This window comes from Telmatherina bonti, assembly GCF_933228915.1.
Source record: "Telmatherina bonti genome assembly, chromosome: 11".
NCBI classification, from domain to species: Eukaryota; Metazoa; Chordata; class Actinopteri; order Atheriniformes; family Telmatherinidae; genus Telmatherina; species Telmatherina bonti.
Window position 1 is genome coordinate 19,523,694 of NC_136629.1, and position 15,044 is coordinate 19,538,737.

The 15,044-nt window shown below is 39.8% G+C and overlaps 1 protein-coding gene across 3 annotated transcripts in view; it reads right to left on the reverse strand.

Moving 5' to 3' along the window:
- Positions 1–15,044, reverse strand: part of ate1 (arginyltransferase 1) — a 51,918-nt gene that overhangs the window by 24,597 nt on the left and 12,277 nt on the right. For 2 of the 3 annotated variants that reach the window (XM_079249352.1, XM_079249350.1), the window contains one exon: positions 7,485–7,517. In XM_079249352.1, coding sequence (XP_079105478.1) covers positions 7,485–7,517 — 33 coding nt within the window. Of the gene's footprint in view, positions 1–7,484; positions 7,518–13,748; positions 13,878–15,044 lie in introns of all 3 variants that reach the window. The other variant, XM_079249351.1, reaches the window with a different exon arrangement.

Here is a 15,044-nt window from a genome sequence, read left to right on the forward strand (position 1 = left end):
TAGCAGCTTGGGGTTGAGGTTAAAAGTCACCTTAAGAGTGGGTTTAGCTTTATGTTTGTACGCGTCTTTCTTCAGTGCATTAGTAACAGGATCCTGCTTCTTCGCCAACATTCATCTGGACACAGTTAAGTAGCGCAGACGCTGTTAGTTATCATAGCGTGGAGCTCGCCGAGTAATCCGGTGCACCACTGAGCTCGCTCTCCGACCAAATTAAAACTGACCAAAAAAGAAACAAGGCGCATACTCACACACACACACACTCCCCGTAGCTCTGCAACCTCAGACGGCCGATGGTTTTCTTAAGCAGAGCTGCTATTAAAAACAAAGTTCTGCCACAGTACATCAGACACTCGGACGTCCAGGTCTGATGACCTGTCTGACACCTTGTTAACCAGAATCCATTTGTGTGTGTGTGTGTATTGATGGGTAGGTTAAGGTCTAAATACAGCAGCACAGCTGAGTACAAGACAGCAGTAATGCTGATTTTGTGGCCGACAACACGCGCACGCACGCATGCACGCACGCACAAAGAGTGAATAATTTCTTTGGAGGAGAGCTGGGCATGTTCAGGAGTGACAGGCACCAAACCTGGACTATTTGCAGCAGCGTGTGTCCAAGATGGAGTGACCTGTCTGTGTAAGCAGCAGCCTGTCATTTCTTGGCACCAGTTCCCCCAGAAACACTAAAGCCTTTGTCAGAGGCCCCACTCTGTCATTTAAAAGCTGTAAGTAAAAGGAAAACGCATGAGGGGGATTTTTCTTACCCCACCTCAAGTATATACATGCTTGAGCAAAATTACATGAATGTGAATGCTGAGGCAAGAGAGGTAATGGCCTGCTTGTCTGAGTCTGTGTGTTTGTTTATAGTCCCATGCCGTGCTCAAGGCTGATCTTGTCTGACTGGCCTGTGCACCACCTCAAGCGACAGCTTAACAGTTGTGTCCTTGTCACTGTGACAAGAATCTTAACATTCCCTGGAACACTTCAAACCACCCCAGAGCTTCTCCGGTAGCCCCAAATCGCTTTCATATGGCCTAAACACAAGGCCGTGCAAAAAGCATGCATAACAGAAGTCAGAAGGCGGTGTGCAGCATGTCAGTTTCAACCTCTTAAGAGTCATATTTGGGTCGACTTTTAATGAAAACAACAACAACATCATTTGAACTTGTCAAAGGTATGAAACTAGTGTATTACATACAACTATGAATGGCTTTTGACAGGAACTACTGGTAAATAGAAAAAACTGACGTGAAAATGAACGTTACACTTTTTTTTTTTTTTTTACATATATTTTATCTTTTTTAATTGTTTTTCTGTTATTAATATACTGTATATTCTGTAAAGTCTGATCCATAACATCTTAATCCATCTATCTCTAAAAGTAAATAAAGGTACTTAACTTGCAAGGTTAAAAAAAAAAAAAAAAAAAAAACTTATATAAAGTGTTTTAAAGTATCTTAATTAAATCTCAACTATAGATAAACTTTTCTAAATTTATTTAACATTCATACAAAAAACCTACATGACATTAAATGAATCTGAAAGCTAAAAAGATCAATGTTTTGTTAAGGATAAAATGTGTTTCCAAACAGAATGGAAATGGGAAATGACCTGACATATATACACTGCTCAAAAAATAAAGTGATCACGAAAGTAACACGTTGTAGATCTGAATGAATGAAATATTTTTATTAAATACTCTTTCCATAGTTGAATGTGCTGACAACAAAATCACACAAAAATGATCAATGAAAATCAAATGTATCAACCCATAGATGTCTGGATTTTAAGTAATACTCAAAATGAAAGTGGAAAAACACACTACAGGCTGATCCAACTTTGAGTTATTGTCATTTAAACAAGTCAAAATGAGGCTCGGTAGTGTGTGTGGCCTCCACGTGTCTGTATGACCTCCCTACAACGCCTGGGCATGCTCCTGATTAGGCGGTGGATGTTCTCCTGAGGGATCTCCTCCCTGATCTGGACTAAAGCATCTGCCAACTCCTGGACTGTCTGTGGTGCGACTTGGCGTTGGTGGATGGAGCGAGACATGAAGTCCCAGATGTGCTCAATTGGATTCAGGTCTGGGGAACGGGCGGGCCAGTCCACAACATCAATGCCTTCATGTTGCAGGAACTGCTGACACACTCCAGCCACATGAGGTCTAGCATTGTCTTGCATTAGGAGGAACTCAAGGCCAACCGCACCAGCATGTGGTCACACAAGGGGTCTGAGGATCTCATCTCAGTACCTAATGGCAGTCAGGCTACCTCTGGCGAGCACATGGAGGGCTGTGTGGCCCTCCCAAAAAATGCCACCTCACACCATTACTGACCCACTGCCAAACCCGTCTGGAGGATGTTGCAGGCAGCAGAACTTTCTCCACGACGTCTCCAGACTCTGTCACATGTGCTCAGTGTGAACCTGCTTTCATCTGTGAAGAGCACAGGGCGCCAGTGACTAATTTGCCAATCTTGGTGTTCTCTGGCAAATGCCAAACGTCCTGCACGGTGTTGGCTGTAAGCACAACCCCCACCTGTGAACATCGCGCCCTCATACCACCCTCATGGAGTCTGTTTCTGACTGTTTGAGCAGACACATGCACATTTGTGGCCTGCTGGAGCTCATTTTGCAGGACTCTGGCAGTGCTCCTCCTGTTCCTCCTTGCACAAAGAAGGAGGTAGCAGTCCTGCTGCTGGGTTGTTGCCCTCCCACGGCCTCCTTCACGTCTCCTGATGTACTGGCCTATCTCCTGGTAGCGCCTCCATGCTCTGGACACTACGCTGACAAACACAGCAAACCTTCTTGCCACAGCTCACATTGATGTGCCATCCTGGATGAGCTGCACTACCTGGGCTACTTGTGTGGGTTGTAGACTCCGTCTCATGCTACCACTAGAGTAAAGCACCGCTAGCATTCAAAAGTGACCAAAACATCAGCCAGAAAGCATCGGAACTGAGAAGTGGTCTGTGGTCACCACCTGCAGAACCCCACCTTTATTGAGTGTGTCTTGCCAATCGCCTATAATTTCCACCTGTTGTCTATTCCATTTGCACAACAGCATGTGAAACTGATTGTCAATCAGTGTTGCTTCCTAAGTGGACAATGTGGTTGAGTTGGAGTTACATTGTACTGTTTGGGTATTCCCTTTATTTATTTATTTTTTTGAGCAGTGTATATCTGGTGGTATCTGGTATAAGCCTGATATATACTCCACAAGAAACAAGAACATTGCTCTTTTTATCGATACCACAAGAACAAAACAACTATGGTATAACTGATGCTCTTATGATTCTCACACTAAGCAACAACAGATGTCTAGCTAACATCTCATACTTTCTGTATCTTTCACCCCAGATGTGCATCCATGCACAAGACCACATGCTGCAAACAGGCTGCATGTGAAACATAGCTCAAATTATTATTCTGTCCTATAGTTGCTATGCAAAAATTATATCATTCAGTTTCTCTCATGTACTAAAGGCTATATTAGATTTACTGTACATATATGAGGGCTGTTATGTTGTCCATTTGTGGTCCACATTTCTGGAATTCCAGCTGACATGCATAAATTTGTTATTCTAAATAACAAAAATCCTTTCACTCTTCCTAAAAGTAAAGGCGAAGAAGTTAAAGACTTTCAGGAAAATGTTCAAGAACTTACAGTTAAGCTCATTAAAGAGATGACTAACCGACCACCAATTCTGTTAATAAGTGTTTACGTCTTGCTTTGTCTTATTAAAGAGCTGATTTAGACCCAAAGGAATGAATTTGCCTCCAAAAAGTAGTAGTTTGACCTTACTAAAGTCAAGCAAATGTACAAAACCTTGCATGACTGTTGCTCATCATGTCTGCAGACACCATTATGCCACTGTTGCTCTAATAGCACAAATGTGTTCACGTGTCTGTTTCTGTGTTTGGGTGCAAATGTACTGGGAAAAAACAGAGCAATCGGAGCCAGGTGATGTTAATTACCCAAGTAGAGCATGAATCCTCTGCAATTTAGGTGAAATGGAACACAGCAAACAACAAACAAGTCAGACATCTGCAGTTGGATTTTTAAGTATGCAGTATGCATACATTTATATAAATGTAGGCTTACGTGTGAGCTGAACCACACAATGTGCAGGTCCATGTGCAGTGTCTGTGTGGGTATGTGCTCCAATAGCACTCTGATTGGAGACAGATGAAGAACGAGTAGTGCAGATTTTCATGCATAAATATTCAGACCCAGACAGCAATGGGAGAAAGACAGAGAAGGAGATCATGGACAGAAATAAAAGTTGAGCAAGAGGAAGAAACATGAAAGGAGACGACGCCCTTAGACCATCCTCAGAGGAGGAAATAGTGAAGGCGGGAAAAAAAGCGAGTCTGTGTGCCACAGTGTGAACATGTATGTGTATGCGTACTGAACTGTGTAATTCAGTGTGCCTGGTCGCCAGCCTTGACGAGGTGATAAAAGCTTGTTTCCTATAAACACTAATGATGTTCATTAGTGGAGACTTGAGGGGGCCCACGGGGCAAAACAGAGTGACTGTGTTTGTGTCAGTCAGTTTGAGTGTGTTCCTGGACTTCAATCCTATTAAAGTGGCTGTAATAAGAACCCATCTTGGGTCTAATTGCTGGTGTAATTGTTCTGACCCAACTGGTTCACTGGCGTTTCTGAACGATGTAGCTAACCAGAACTGCTAAGCGTTCAGTGGTGCCAGGTTTCACTTAGTGACCACAAAGAAACCATATATTAGCTATGAATCCTCGTCCGTTAATATTTTCAATGCCAAATAATAATAGGGGTGGGACTTAAACACGTTAATTGCGATTTATCGATTCCAGAAACATTATCGTGTTAAAAACAATAGCGCCTTTAATTGCGGAACCTTTGTCAGAGCACAATTTCTCTGGTATGCCAATTACACTGATGCAAACACTACTTCTGCTACAAACTTAGCCACATTGGGGCTATATTTAGCAATATTTCAGACCTTTCAATGAGTTTATTTAAGGGGTCCTATTATGGTATTTCGACTTTTCTGAGCTCTCTACAGTGTTACAGTGTTGAATCCTCAACAGACATGTGAACGACACCGTTTTTTATCACCTAAACACATGTTTGAGTTTGAGTTTGAGTTCCAGCACGCTCTCCGTTCGGTTTCCATGGCGATGAAAAACGCGTTGTTGTAGAGAGTTTTTTCTACTTGGAAATCCTTGTGACATCCCGGGGGATAAGGCTCGGTGATTGGTTACCTTCTACTGGTTAACAAGGGCATGTACAAATACATCAGGCGGGTGGAAAACGGCGGATAAAGTTATTTCCAACGATGGCTGGTGAGTTTACCAAAGAGAGACATCCTGCTGCATTCCTTGCTGTGGGTTGCTGTTTTCCACTTTGTTTGCAGGGTCTGATTAAGGTTCCAACATGTAGGGCTGTATGCTGTGTTGACATTGTATTTTGTTTTTTTTCATTGAGTTCATATGAGCCTAATCCTTCTGTTTATGAGATGTTACAATGACGGCGAAAGCAGGTGCGGTGCGCGCTCCTGATGTAGTGCACTCGTTTTGCCCACAGGCTGATCTGACAGCCTACGGAGAGGGTCGGTCTGAAGTAAATAAAGCGATTTGTGACAATAACTCGATCAATCCCAGCCCTTCTGGTCTCAGAAATAAAAATAAATTAGCCTGAAATGCACATAATAGTCCCACTTTAAGGACAAAACAAGCATCAACAAGTCTAGTGTCTTTTTTTTGTGGTATCACCAGAAAAAGAGTGGTACTCTTTGTGAGTACCAATAAAAGAAGACGACTGCGGATGAACACATTTATAAAGTTACAATTACTGTAACATGTTGTAGACTCTTGGAGCTGCAGCTGTTAGTTGAAGTACTGTATTTAAAATGACACTTTAACTTTGGGTCTGTTCAGTTTTGGCCAGGGATGCTTTCTATTTCTTTTTTACTGTTTCAAAGTCATATTCATTTATCCATACATTAATGAATTTTGAGTTAATTATATTAATCTCTTTATTATTATTTGATTTAATAATCGCTTAAAATCCATTTTTAAACAAAAAGTTGCTTTTTGGGACAAATTCCATTATGTGATTAATATGCAATAGATCGAGATGAAAGAATTACAAAGTCTGTAATTAATAAGATTAATTTTTTTTTTTTTTTAATTGTGTCCCACCCCTAGACTGTATATAAAAAGATGGACGGAGCCTCTGTGACATCACCCATAGGTTTCTGAAGAGCTGAATTGAAGCTCAGTGGGCGGTTCCTACTATCGCCATCTTGACAGGGTATGTCGTCTCGCCCGGGAAATACAAATATGGGCAAAGAGGTGGAGCTGAGAGGGGGGCTGTGAGCATCATGGTGGATGATTGACATCAAGCGAACTCCGAGCTGCCTGTAGCTAAGAGCTAACCCGGAGAGCTCACCAGCTAATGGAGGTAAGCGAGCTAAAGTTAAGTCACATTGTTAACCGGCTTAATAACCGCGGTTGTTCTACGTTCTTCTTACTTGAAGTGGGAGATGGGGAGTCAATCAAAAGGACACGCCCTTAAATATGCCAAACTTTGAGATTAAATTACTTTTAAACGGGGGAGTTAGAAAAAAATTCACTCCCCCCACAGTTGTCATGAAGGTAAACCGGCCTTATGAAACTGAAAATGGATTTTTAAACCAGGCTGCAAACGTGTTTATTTCTACCGTGAAGTTGGCCTTTTTAACATGTGAGTCTATAGGGATTTGCTCTGTTTTGCAAACAGCCCCCAGTGGATGAAGGGGGAACTGCAGTTTTATGTACTTCCGCATGGGCTTCACTTTTAACCGCCAGAGGTTGCCACTTGGTCCCAACAAGAGATACAAGTCACAGCAGCTAACATTGTGTTTTTCTCTGTGCATAAACAATTATGTTTTGTTTTAGTTTTTTTGTTTGTTAGTTTTCCAATAGGTCAGTGGTCATCCCTTCCATTCAAAAAAATGATCCCAACAAAACTGCATCATCTTACTGTAATTTGTCCCAAACCACACAAAGTGAAGAGTAATGGTACATCCTATGAAGTCAAAGCATGGGAAACACTGCTCTGAAGATCTTGTGTTCAACACAGTTGCGCTATAATCTGGACACCACATTTCACTGTTTTCCTTTCACAGAACCCTTTTTGTGTAGACAAGGCTGAATTAATAACCTCTCCAATATTAAACCAAGTTCCCTCCTTGAATCCTTTAAAACCTCTCAATCCAGCTGGAGGACTCTTCAGGAGACTAAGCAAAATTAGTCTGGTCTTGATCAAAGAACTGTTGTATACTGATTAGCATCAGAGGGTGTGTGATGAAGAATTAAACAGCACTGAATATCTTTCAAATCATTAAAATAAGCTCCACCATGGTAAAATCAACTTATTCCAGGTAGCACATGCTACGTGGCTGAACACAGGCATATAAAAGGTTTTTATTTAACTGACATTAGGCCAAAGGAAATACATACCTCCAATGGTGAATCGCAGAGAAATCTCCGAAACTGCAGAGGGAAGAAAAAATATGTATATTAGTTCTTTGAGTCACCAACTCTTTAAAAAGACAAATGAAAACCATACACATCTTTGCTGCTCTGTATTCGTCCTGGCTCAGGTGTCACATGGCCTTCCCTGTACTGGGGGCATAACTTTATTTACACAAATGAAAACATTTACCCCATCAACTGAGGCTCGCAGTCCAGGCAGGACACAGTGACAATCTGTCAACACGCCGTAAAACCAAACAGCAGATATCATTTATCAAAGGGCCTTTATGTGTGTGGAAAAATAAATCTTTCCTCCATTATCTATACCATTTCCTGTTTCTTTTTTTTTTTTTAGCGACAGAGTTGCAAGTGGTGTGTTTACAGATGTGCCGACTTGCAGGGCAGGATGACAAACTTGGCATGCTTTCGTGTCTAAGGTCAAAAACCATTTTATAATGGAAACCAGAACGACCACAACACAGCGGTTTTAGTTTATGAGTTTTTACTGTATTTTACAAATCTAGCCATGTCCTTTGTCTGCAGATGTGATTAACTTTGAAAGCACTGTCTGGTGAGCAGACCACATAGATACCTAACAGTAACAAAGCATCATAAACAGTAGCAAACAGTACAAAGCAAAGATGTGCAAATTACGCAAAATTGTTCAGATTAAATCATCATGCTCATTGTTTACCCATAGATCTGTTGTTGACATGTTTTTCTTTTCTATTCTGGTCTGCTTTCTTATTTTCCCTTCACTCACATTCTTTCGATACCTACAGTTTAGCATATGCAAGTGTATTATAAATGTGTTTAACAAAAGCTAACAATGGTTTGTAATTAAAGTTGAATTTGTAAACAAATATATGAAAGAACTGATCAAATCTTGCCTTTCTGGTCTAATTCACATCATGAATATGTATCATTGTGTTAAGTGACATATAAACAGCAGCATACAACATTTAGTGATGGATTTATTTACAAATCTCTCACTAAAGTATTAATTCATGCTAGTAAATTCATGCTTACATTAAAAAAAATGTTTAAAAAAATGAAAAAGAAAACAACTGGACTCTCCAGGAGTTGATGGAAATTCCCAGAAGCCCAGCAGTTAAACTGTTAATAGCAACTGCTGAGGCTACGGTTCAGTAGGTGGGGTTGTCCTGGCTTGGCTGTACAAGAAAATCCCGCCAAAAGCCTTAGCTCATCCAAAAGAGAGTGTGTTTCTCCATCTGTCTGCCACGGCGTATGTGAGTGGTGAGGACACTAATGGACTTTTCTATGACATGGGGCAGAAAAATGGCCAAACTGACGTTCTCATTTGTCTTTTTGGTTTTACGTTTGTCTGAAGTAAATGACAGTTTCAGGAAACTGTCATTTACTTCAAACACACCCAACATGAAGTGGAATCTCGTCAGAAAAATGACTAAATCCTAAGACTATTTAAAGCAGTGATCCTCACTGTTAATTCAACAAGAGCCACACTCAATATACTAAGACAAGAAGAGAGCTGCCACCCCCCCTGCCCCAAAAAAGCGTTCCCAACCTACGTATCCTGCAACGTTGCCAAATCTGTAACATTCAGCTTTTTAGCAAGGAATCGTTATCCTAAATATTGCATGGAATAATGGCATCCTTATGCAACAGTATCTGGTGAAAATACAATAATGCCTCCGGAATGTGGGTGTTTCTATTTCAATATATATACGGAGCTACCGACGGAGCAGCTCTTTGGCGGAGTTCGGTGCAGCTGAAATAAGCCAAAACTGGCAACTCTGACAGGGTCATTTAGGGTCATTACAACAGCAAAGTTTTTGCATGCAGCCTGCAGCTCTTGTTTGTGGAGAGAACTGCACTGTTGAGGATCATTATGACATGTTTAGATAGCATTTTCAGAAAACCAGTGGCTGCTTCACGATCCGCAAGTCAAGAGTCAGTGAGCCGCATGCGACTCGCGAGCCGCGCAACGAGAAACACTAATTTAAAGGACCAGCTTGTAGATTGTTGAGACATCTAGTGGAGTTAACAGAAAACTCCAATAGGATGAAAGAATACCTCTCCACCTTAGCGCCAAAAATATTAACAGTAAAAAAAAAAAAAAAAGTTAATTAATTTAAAGAAAAAAAAAAGAAAGATCAGTATTTGCTTTGTCCCTTCTGGGCTCCTAAAGTCATATAAAGTTACAGGATGGCAGACAGACTAGAAAAATGAACGACGAATGATGAACTTTTACCAATTTTTACAATCATTAAAAACTGTTTTCTTAAGACAATCAAAACTGAAAAGACTCCTAAACAAATTCCCCTGCAATTTAAACACTAAATAATAAACTAGTACTTTGAGTTGAAGTTTAAAAGAAATAAATATGAAAAATGCAAAGTCTGTGTGCAGCACACTCAGAAAGAACAGAACAATTCAACAGTGCATGCAGTTCTTGTCGAGAGGTGTTACACTCAGAAAGAACAGAACAATTCAACAGTGCATGCAGTTCTTGTCGAGAGGTGTTGTTGGGAACCATAAAAGTCTCCCAATCTTCGCTCCCTGTGCTGAATACGATAACAGCATGAAACACACTGCCTCTGCACACAACTCCAACTGGCAGCACAACGAAGAGCAAGAAGAGTCAGCAAGCTCAAGCTTAAAATGCTGAAATCTTCGGCTTTACCTGGAGGACAGGTTTAGCTTTATGGCAAGCCATAAACCCACACAGCAATACTTATAATTCTTACAATGATATTCTTTTATAAGTTATTTTGTACCATTTGTATATGTTCCACAACCTACGTGGAAACAGAAATGACTAATTCTGTTCAGTCAGCAATGTGCAAGAACGCTCATCAAGCCCACCACCTGTGTAACCTTGCCAGTAAAATGTACTTTCCACTCCTGCCTATGTAGTGACTACTGCCAGTCAATTTACAAACAGCAAAGCCTCCCAATGAAGTGTATAGCCGAAGGGCATAAAGAAAACCTTTGTTTAAAATTCCCCAAAAAAACTACATTAAAAAAAAAAAAAAAGTAAATGATTTACCAACAGAACAACAGCTGCGGTTACTGGATGACATCATTTACTGAAACTTGCAACAACACTGGCTGCTGTGTGAGTCGAACTGAGGATCCCAAACTGACCTCCCCTAAAATGCTGTACTGTTTAAACAGCCTAAAGTACAGAGCACTTTGTATAACATTTAATTCAGCAGCCTCCACTCTACCTTTTCTTTTAACCTATGTTGCCCTGCATGACTTACATGAACCGACTCAGTCCAAGCTAGTATCTGAGCATGACTTGACTTCAATAGCAGCTTATTCTTTCATTTCATCTCCAATAAAGCCAACAGTGATGGATCCAGAGTCTTGTCTGGAACATCTTCATCTGCTTCAAAACATAGTAGTCCATCTCCTCCTCTCCAAATATCCTTTTCTTACTGTAAACACCTATCTGTAAACAATTAGGTATATAAGCAGGCTTCTCAAGCACACACACACACACACACACACACACACACACACACACACACACACACACACACACACACACACACACACACACACACACACACACACACACACACACACACACACACACACACACACACACACACACACACACACACACACACAGGCATGTCTTCACTTACACACATAGTACATTTAGTCTCCTAGCTTAACCTAAACCAGTGGTTCTCAACGTTTTTGCAACACAGTATTCTTGAAAAAAAAATTCTACCCAAGTACTAACCACTGCAAAGTATTTTTGTATGTTTTATTAAACTTTAACCGTCTACTACGCTTCAACCAGGACTCCGTTGTTTGCGTTGTCATGGAGACAGTGACTGATGGATAAGATGAGGCTTGTTACGTGTGAGGTTCACGCCAAAATGTGGGATTTTGGGAGGAATTAAATAGTGTAAATCTACAAATGTACACTTACATTTATTGAAATATATTAAATATTTATACCATATTATATTTATATTTTTTATTTAAGTATGTTTTAAAGAAAACACAAAAAAGATATTTCAGTTTTCAAAAAATTTCATATACCCCATGGAATGCCTCGAAGTACCCCCATTTGAGAAACAGTGAACTAATCTATTACATAGAGGTCACATCATCACACCGATTACCTTAAATACTAAACATTTTAAAATTAATTTGAATAAATAGAGAACCTGGACGTTCAGTGCTAAAACTGCTCAATAGTTTCACAGACGACTTTTTTGTGTGCAAACAAATTACAAATGATTACTTTTTTACAGTCACTGAATCGTGTTTTAGTGGCTGCTGATTATCAAAGTTTTCTGTGTAGTTTTCAAGTTTTATTCATTTAGATTAAAAATAAATAAATTTAAAAAAAATGGAGCAAAATTTGCATTCTGAAAACAGGCTTACTGCATGTTTAGGTACTGACAGTCATGGATCATTACAGCAGTTAAGAACAGCGTGCGTCTGTGTGCGTGTGAGTGTATGCACATGTTTCTCTATAATTGCAAGTGTATGTTTTCACTCAATCAGGAAACTAATATTAGATATGGAAAGGAATATTTCTGGCTCCTTTCCAGTCATGGTATGACAGGAAATGCACACATCCTTCGACAAACACAGCCTTTCCTCCACTTGGACGTTATTCTGTCGAATGACTGTACAATTTCGGCAGGGTAATTTAACTTGCACGCACACACAGTTTCTCCATTTGCATGGCTCCTGGCCAGGCTGATGGTAATCCACATTCTGTCCCTGGGTAATACTTTAATGGATTAATAAATACCTCCACAAATACTAAATGACCCAACTTCCTAGGTAGCAGCAGCAAATGGTGAAGTATTAAAATGTGTTGTAAGAACATTAACAATGCAGCGATTCTGTTTTTAATGAGTGCCACACAACAATAGAGGCAGAGGCTCCAAGTGTCAAGGGATAGAGCAAGTAAGTTAACCAGGGGGATCGACAAGTAAGTAAGTAAAATAAGAAGTGTTTAATACAATGGCCTCCGAGGTGCGTGTCAGGGTAGTTCAACCACAGGGATGGTAATAAAGTTCCGTTTGCTTGAGTGGAACTAATTAGGATTCAGTCTTGCATAAATTAGCCACAGAAGGAAGGAACAGAGAAACTTTCTCTCAGGTTAGAGAAAATATTGAGCAGTTCTGGATGGCTTTTTATCTCAGGGCTGCTATGACAGAGATAAATGACAAAAAGGTGCTTTGAGCTGCACATGTGTCTATTTCTACAACCTTTCCATAATGTACAAGTAACTGCATGAATGAGTTGAAGAGACTGGTTAAACACAAAGAATAGAGTGTGCAGAGTTGTTACAGTCCCTAACATTTCATAATACTATTCCTGGGGTAGAATGTTCCAGGTAAGCTACAATGATCATGAAGAGTAATCAACCAAACTTTACTTCACCCCGTGCTTTTACGTGGCACATTCGGAAAGTATCCAACACAAAGAAATCTTTCTAAAAACTCAAGAAAAGGCTGAGTTGTTAGTGCAGCTACACACCTTTACTCTTATTTATTTATTTTTTATGTTACTCCTTCACCATCCAACCCCCGTATACTCATTACCCTGAATTAAACCTATTCAGTCAAGCACACTCTGCCTTTTAGTAGAACTAGCGTTATGGCACCAGGAAAGAATCTGCCCCAGTCTGCCCAATCCGACAGCTTTCATTATTTATTAATTACCTTACTTTTACAAGCTGGAGAATTTAGTAAATTTACTGCAGCCTGCTGGCAGATGGGTGGAGGAGGAGGCTGTTTATCCAGCCCACAGGGACAAAAGGCCCTCTCAGGTTGTTCAGGATTCCTGCATCCTGACTAGACTTCATTTTTAAAAAGTGAGGAAACAAAGAAACAATAAAGAATATCATTTAACTGTGCTCTGTATTCATGTTTTTAAGTTTATAGATCTGTTGGTTTAAGAGTCGCATTTCCATTTATTACTGAACAGTACTTCTCATTGTCTCGCATGAACGGCCCAACTAGTCCCACTTTAACAAGGATGAATGTGAGCATTACAAAAAGCTAACAGTGGCCTGTCATTTGCATTATCATTTAAATAATCAGCTATTTTAATTCTAACTTGGTTAGCTCATAAAATCCCTAAAATATATAGACATAAATTTTTATAAATGTCTTTAAGATCCAATGCATTAGAAGAGCCATAAAGACAAAGTAAGCGACATGAAGCTGGATTAAACATTGACAGTAGTTACCCAGCAGCTGTGAAATAATAATCATGCAGTACCTCACTCTCACTACATTCGCTGGGGTCATCACCATGAATGGTCGTCTGGTAAACGGCGTACAGTGCCACTGACTGCTGATAGGATGCTGCGAACTGAGGGTCCTCAAAGTTGACCGGCACTAGCCTCACCTTCAAGCACAAGGTGTGGAGGAGAAGAGGTGGGCGGGGGGGAGGGTTATAAAGATTTACAATGAATACAAGGTCAGTGAAAATTTAGAATATAATTGTTAAAAAAAAAAAAAAAAAGAATATGGAGAATAGAGGGATGCACAGTGCAGCAATCAGTTAGACACAGACGTGCTTTGACATCGTGGGGTGGGCATCAGTCTCCTAGTCCTTGAGGAAAGCTGCTCACACAGCTGATCTGTTTCACATTTCAAACTTCATTTAATCACACGGTTGTTTTCCAGGGAAACATCCATGAAAGCAAACAGTTGGATTCTAGGAGACTGATGGGAATCTTGAGGATGAGGCTAGTGCACTGCCAGGCTTAAGCACAGACCGCTCAGACAGAATGGGCAGCACAGCTGTGGTGCATCCAAGGTCAAGACCAATGGTAAGCCAGGAGGGTATTTGAAAAAGCATTACAGCATTTTTATAAAAGGTAAATAATTGTGGAATAAAAATATAGATTGCTAAACATAAGTTAACAATTCATTCATACAAAAAGATCAGTTTGCAAAGTGTTTTGTAAAAACACATTTTATTTTGAAGTATTAAAAACGAATTGCATTTGAAACGTTTTTTTAAAAGGAGAATTAAAAAAACCACACTTCCTGTTTGGTTAAACCTTCCTTTTCATGTCTTATATTTAAAATATATATATTTTAAATATAAGACATGACTTAAAGGCCATTCCTTTTTCTATCTCCCCCTGCATTTTTTATCCTTTGTGCAACTTTCCTTTATGGTTTCTCCTCTAGTTTTAGCTTTTTTGTGACATTTTGGGGCCTTGAGCCGTGAAAACCAAGTCAAACCAATCAGACCTGCTCCTCCAATGTAAACAGCTCTCTCATTGGTTAAACAGCCATACTTGTGTCTCTGTTATGCATCTCCGACTTAATTTCGGCATTTGATCATTTCAAAATAAGTTTACAAATCACAGTATAAAAAGAAAATAGAAATGGAAAAGGGAATCACCTGTTGAAATATAAGAAATAAAAAGGTATTTCGACTTGTTATTTATTTCTTCTTTTTAAAGCTGCATTTCAAATTGCATTTAAAAATCACACTATAACAATGAATTCATATTTCAAGTTGCAATTCCTTTTCAATATTTCAGTTTATGTTACTTAA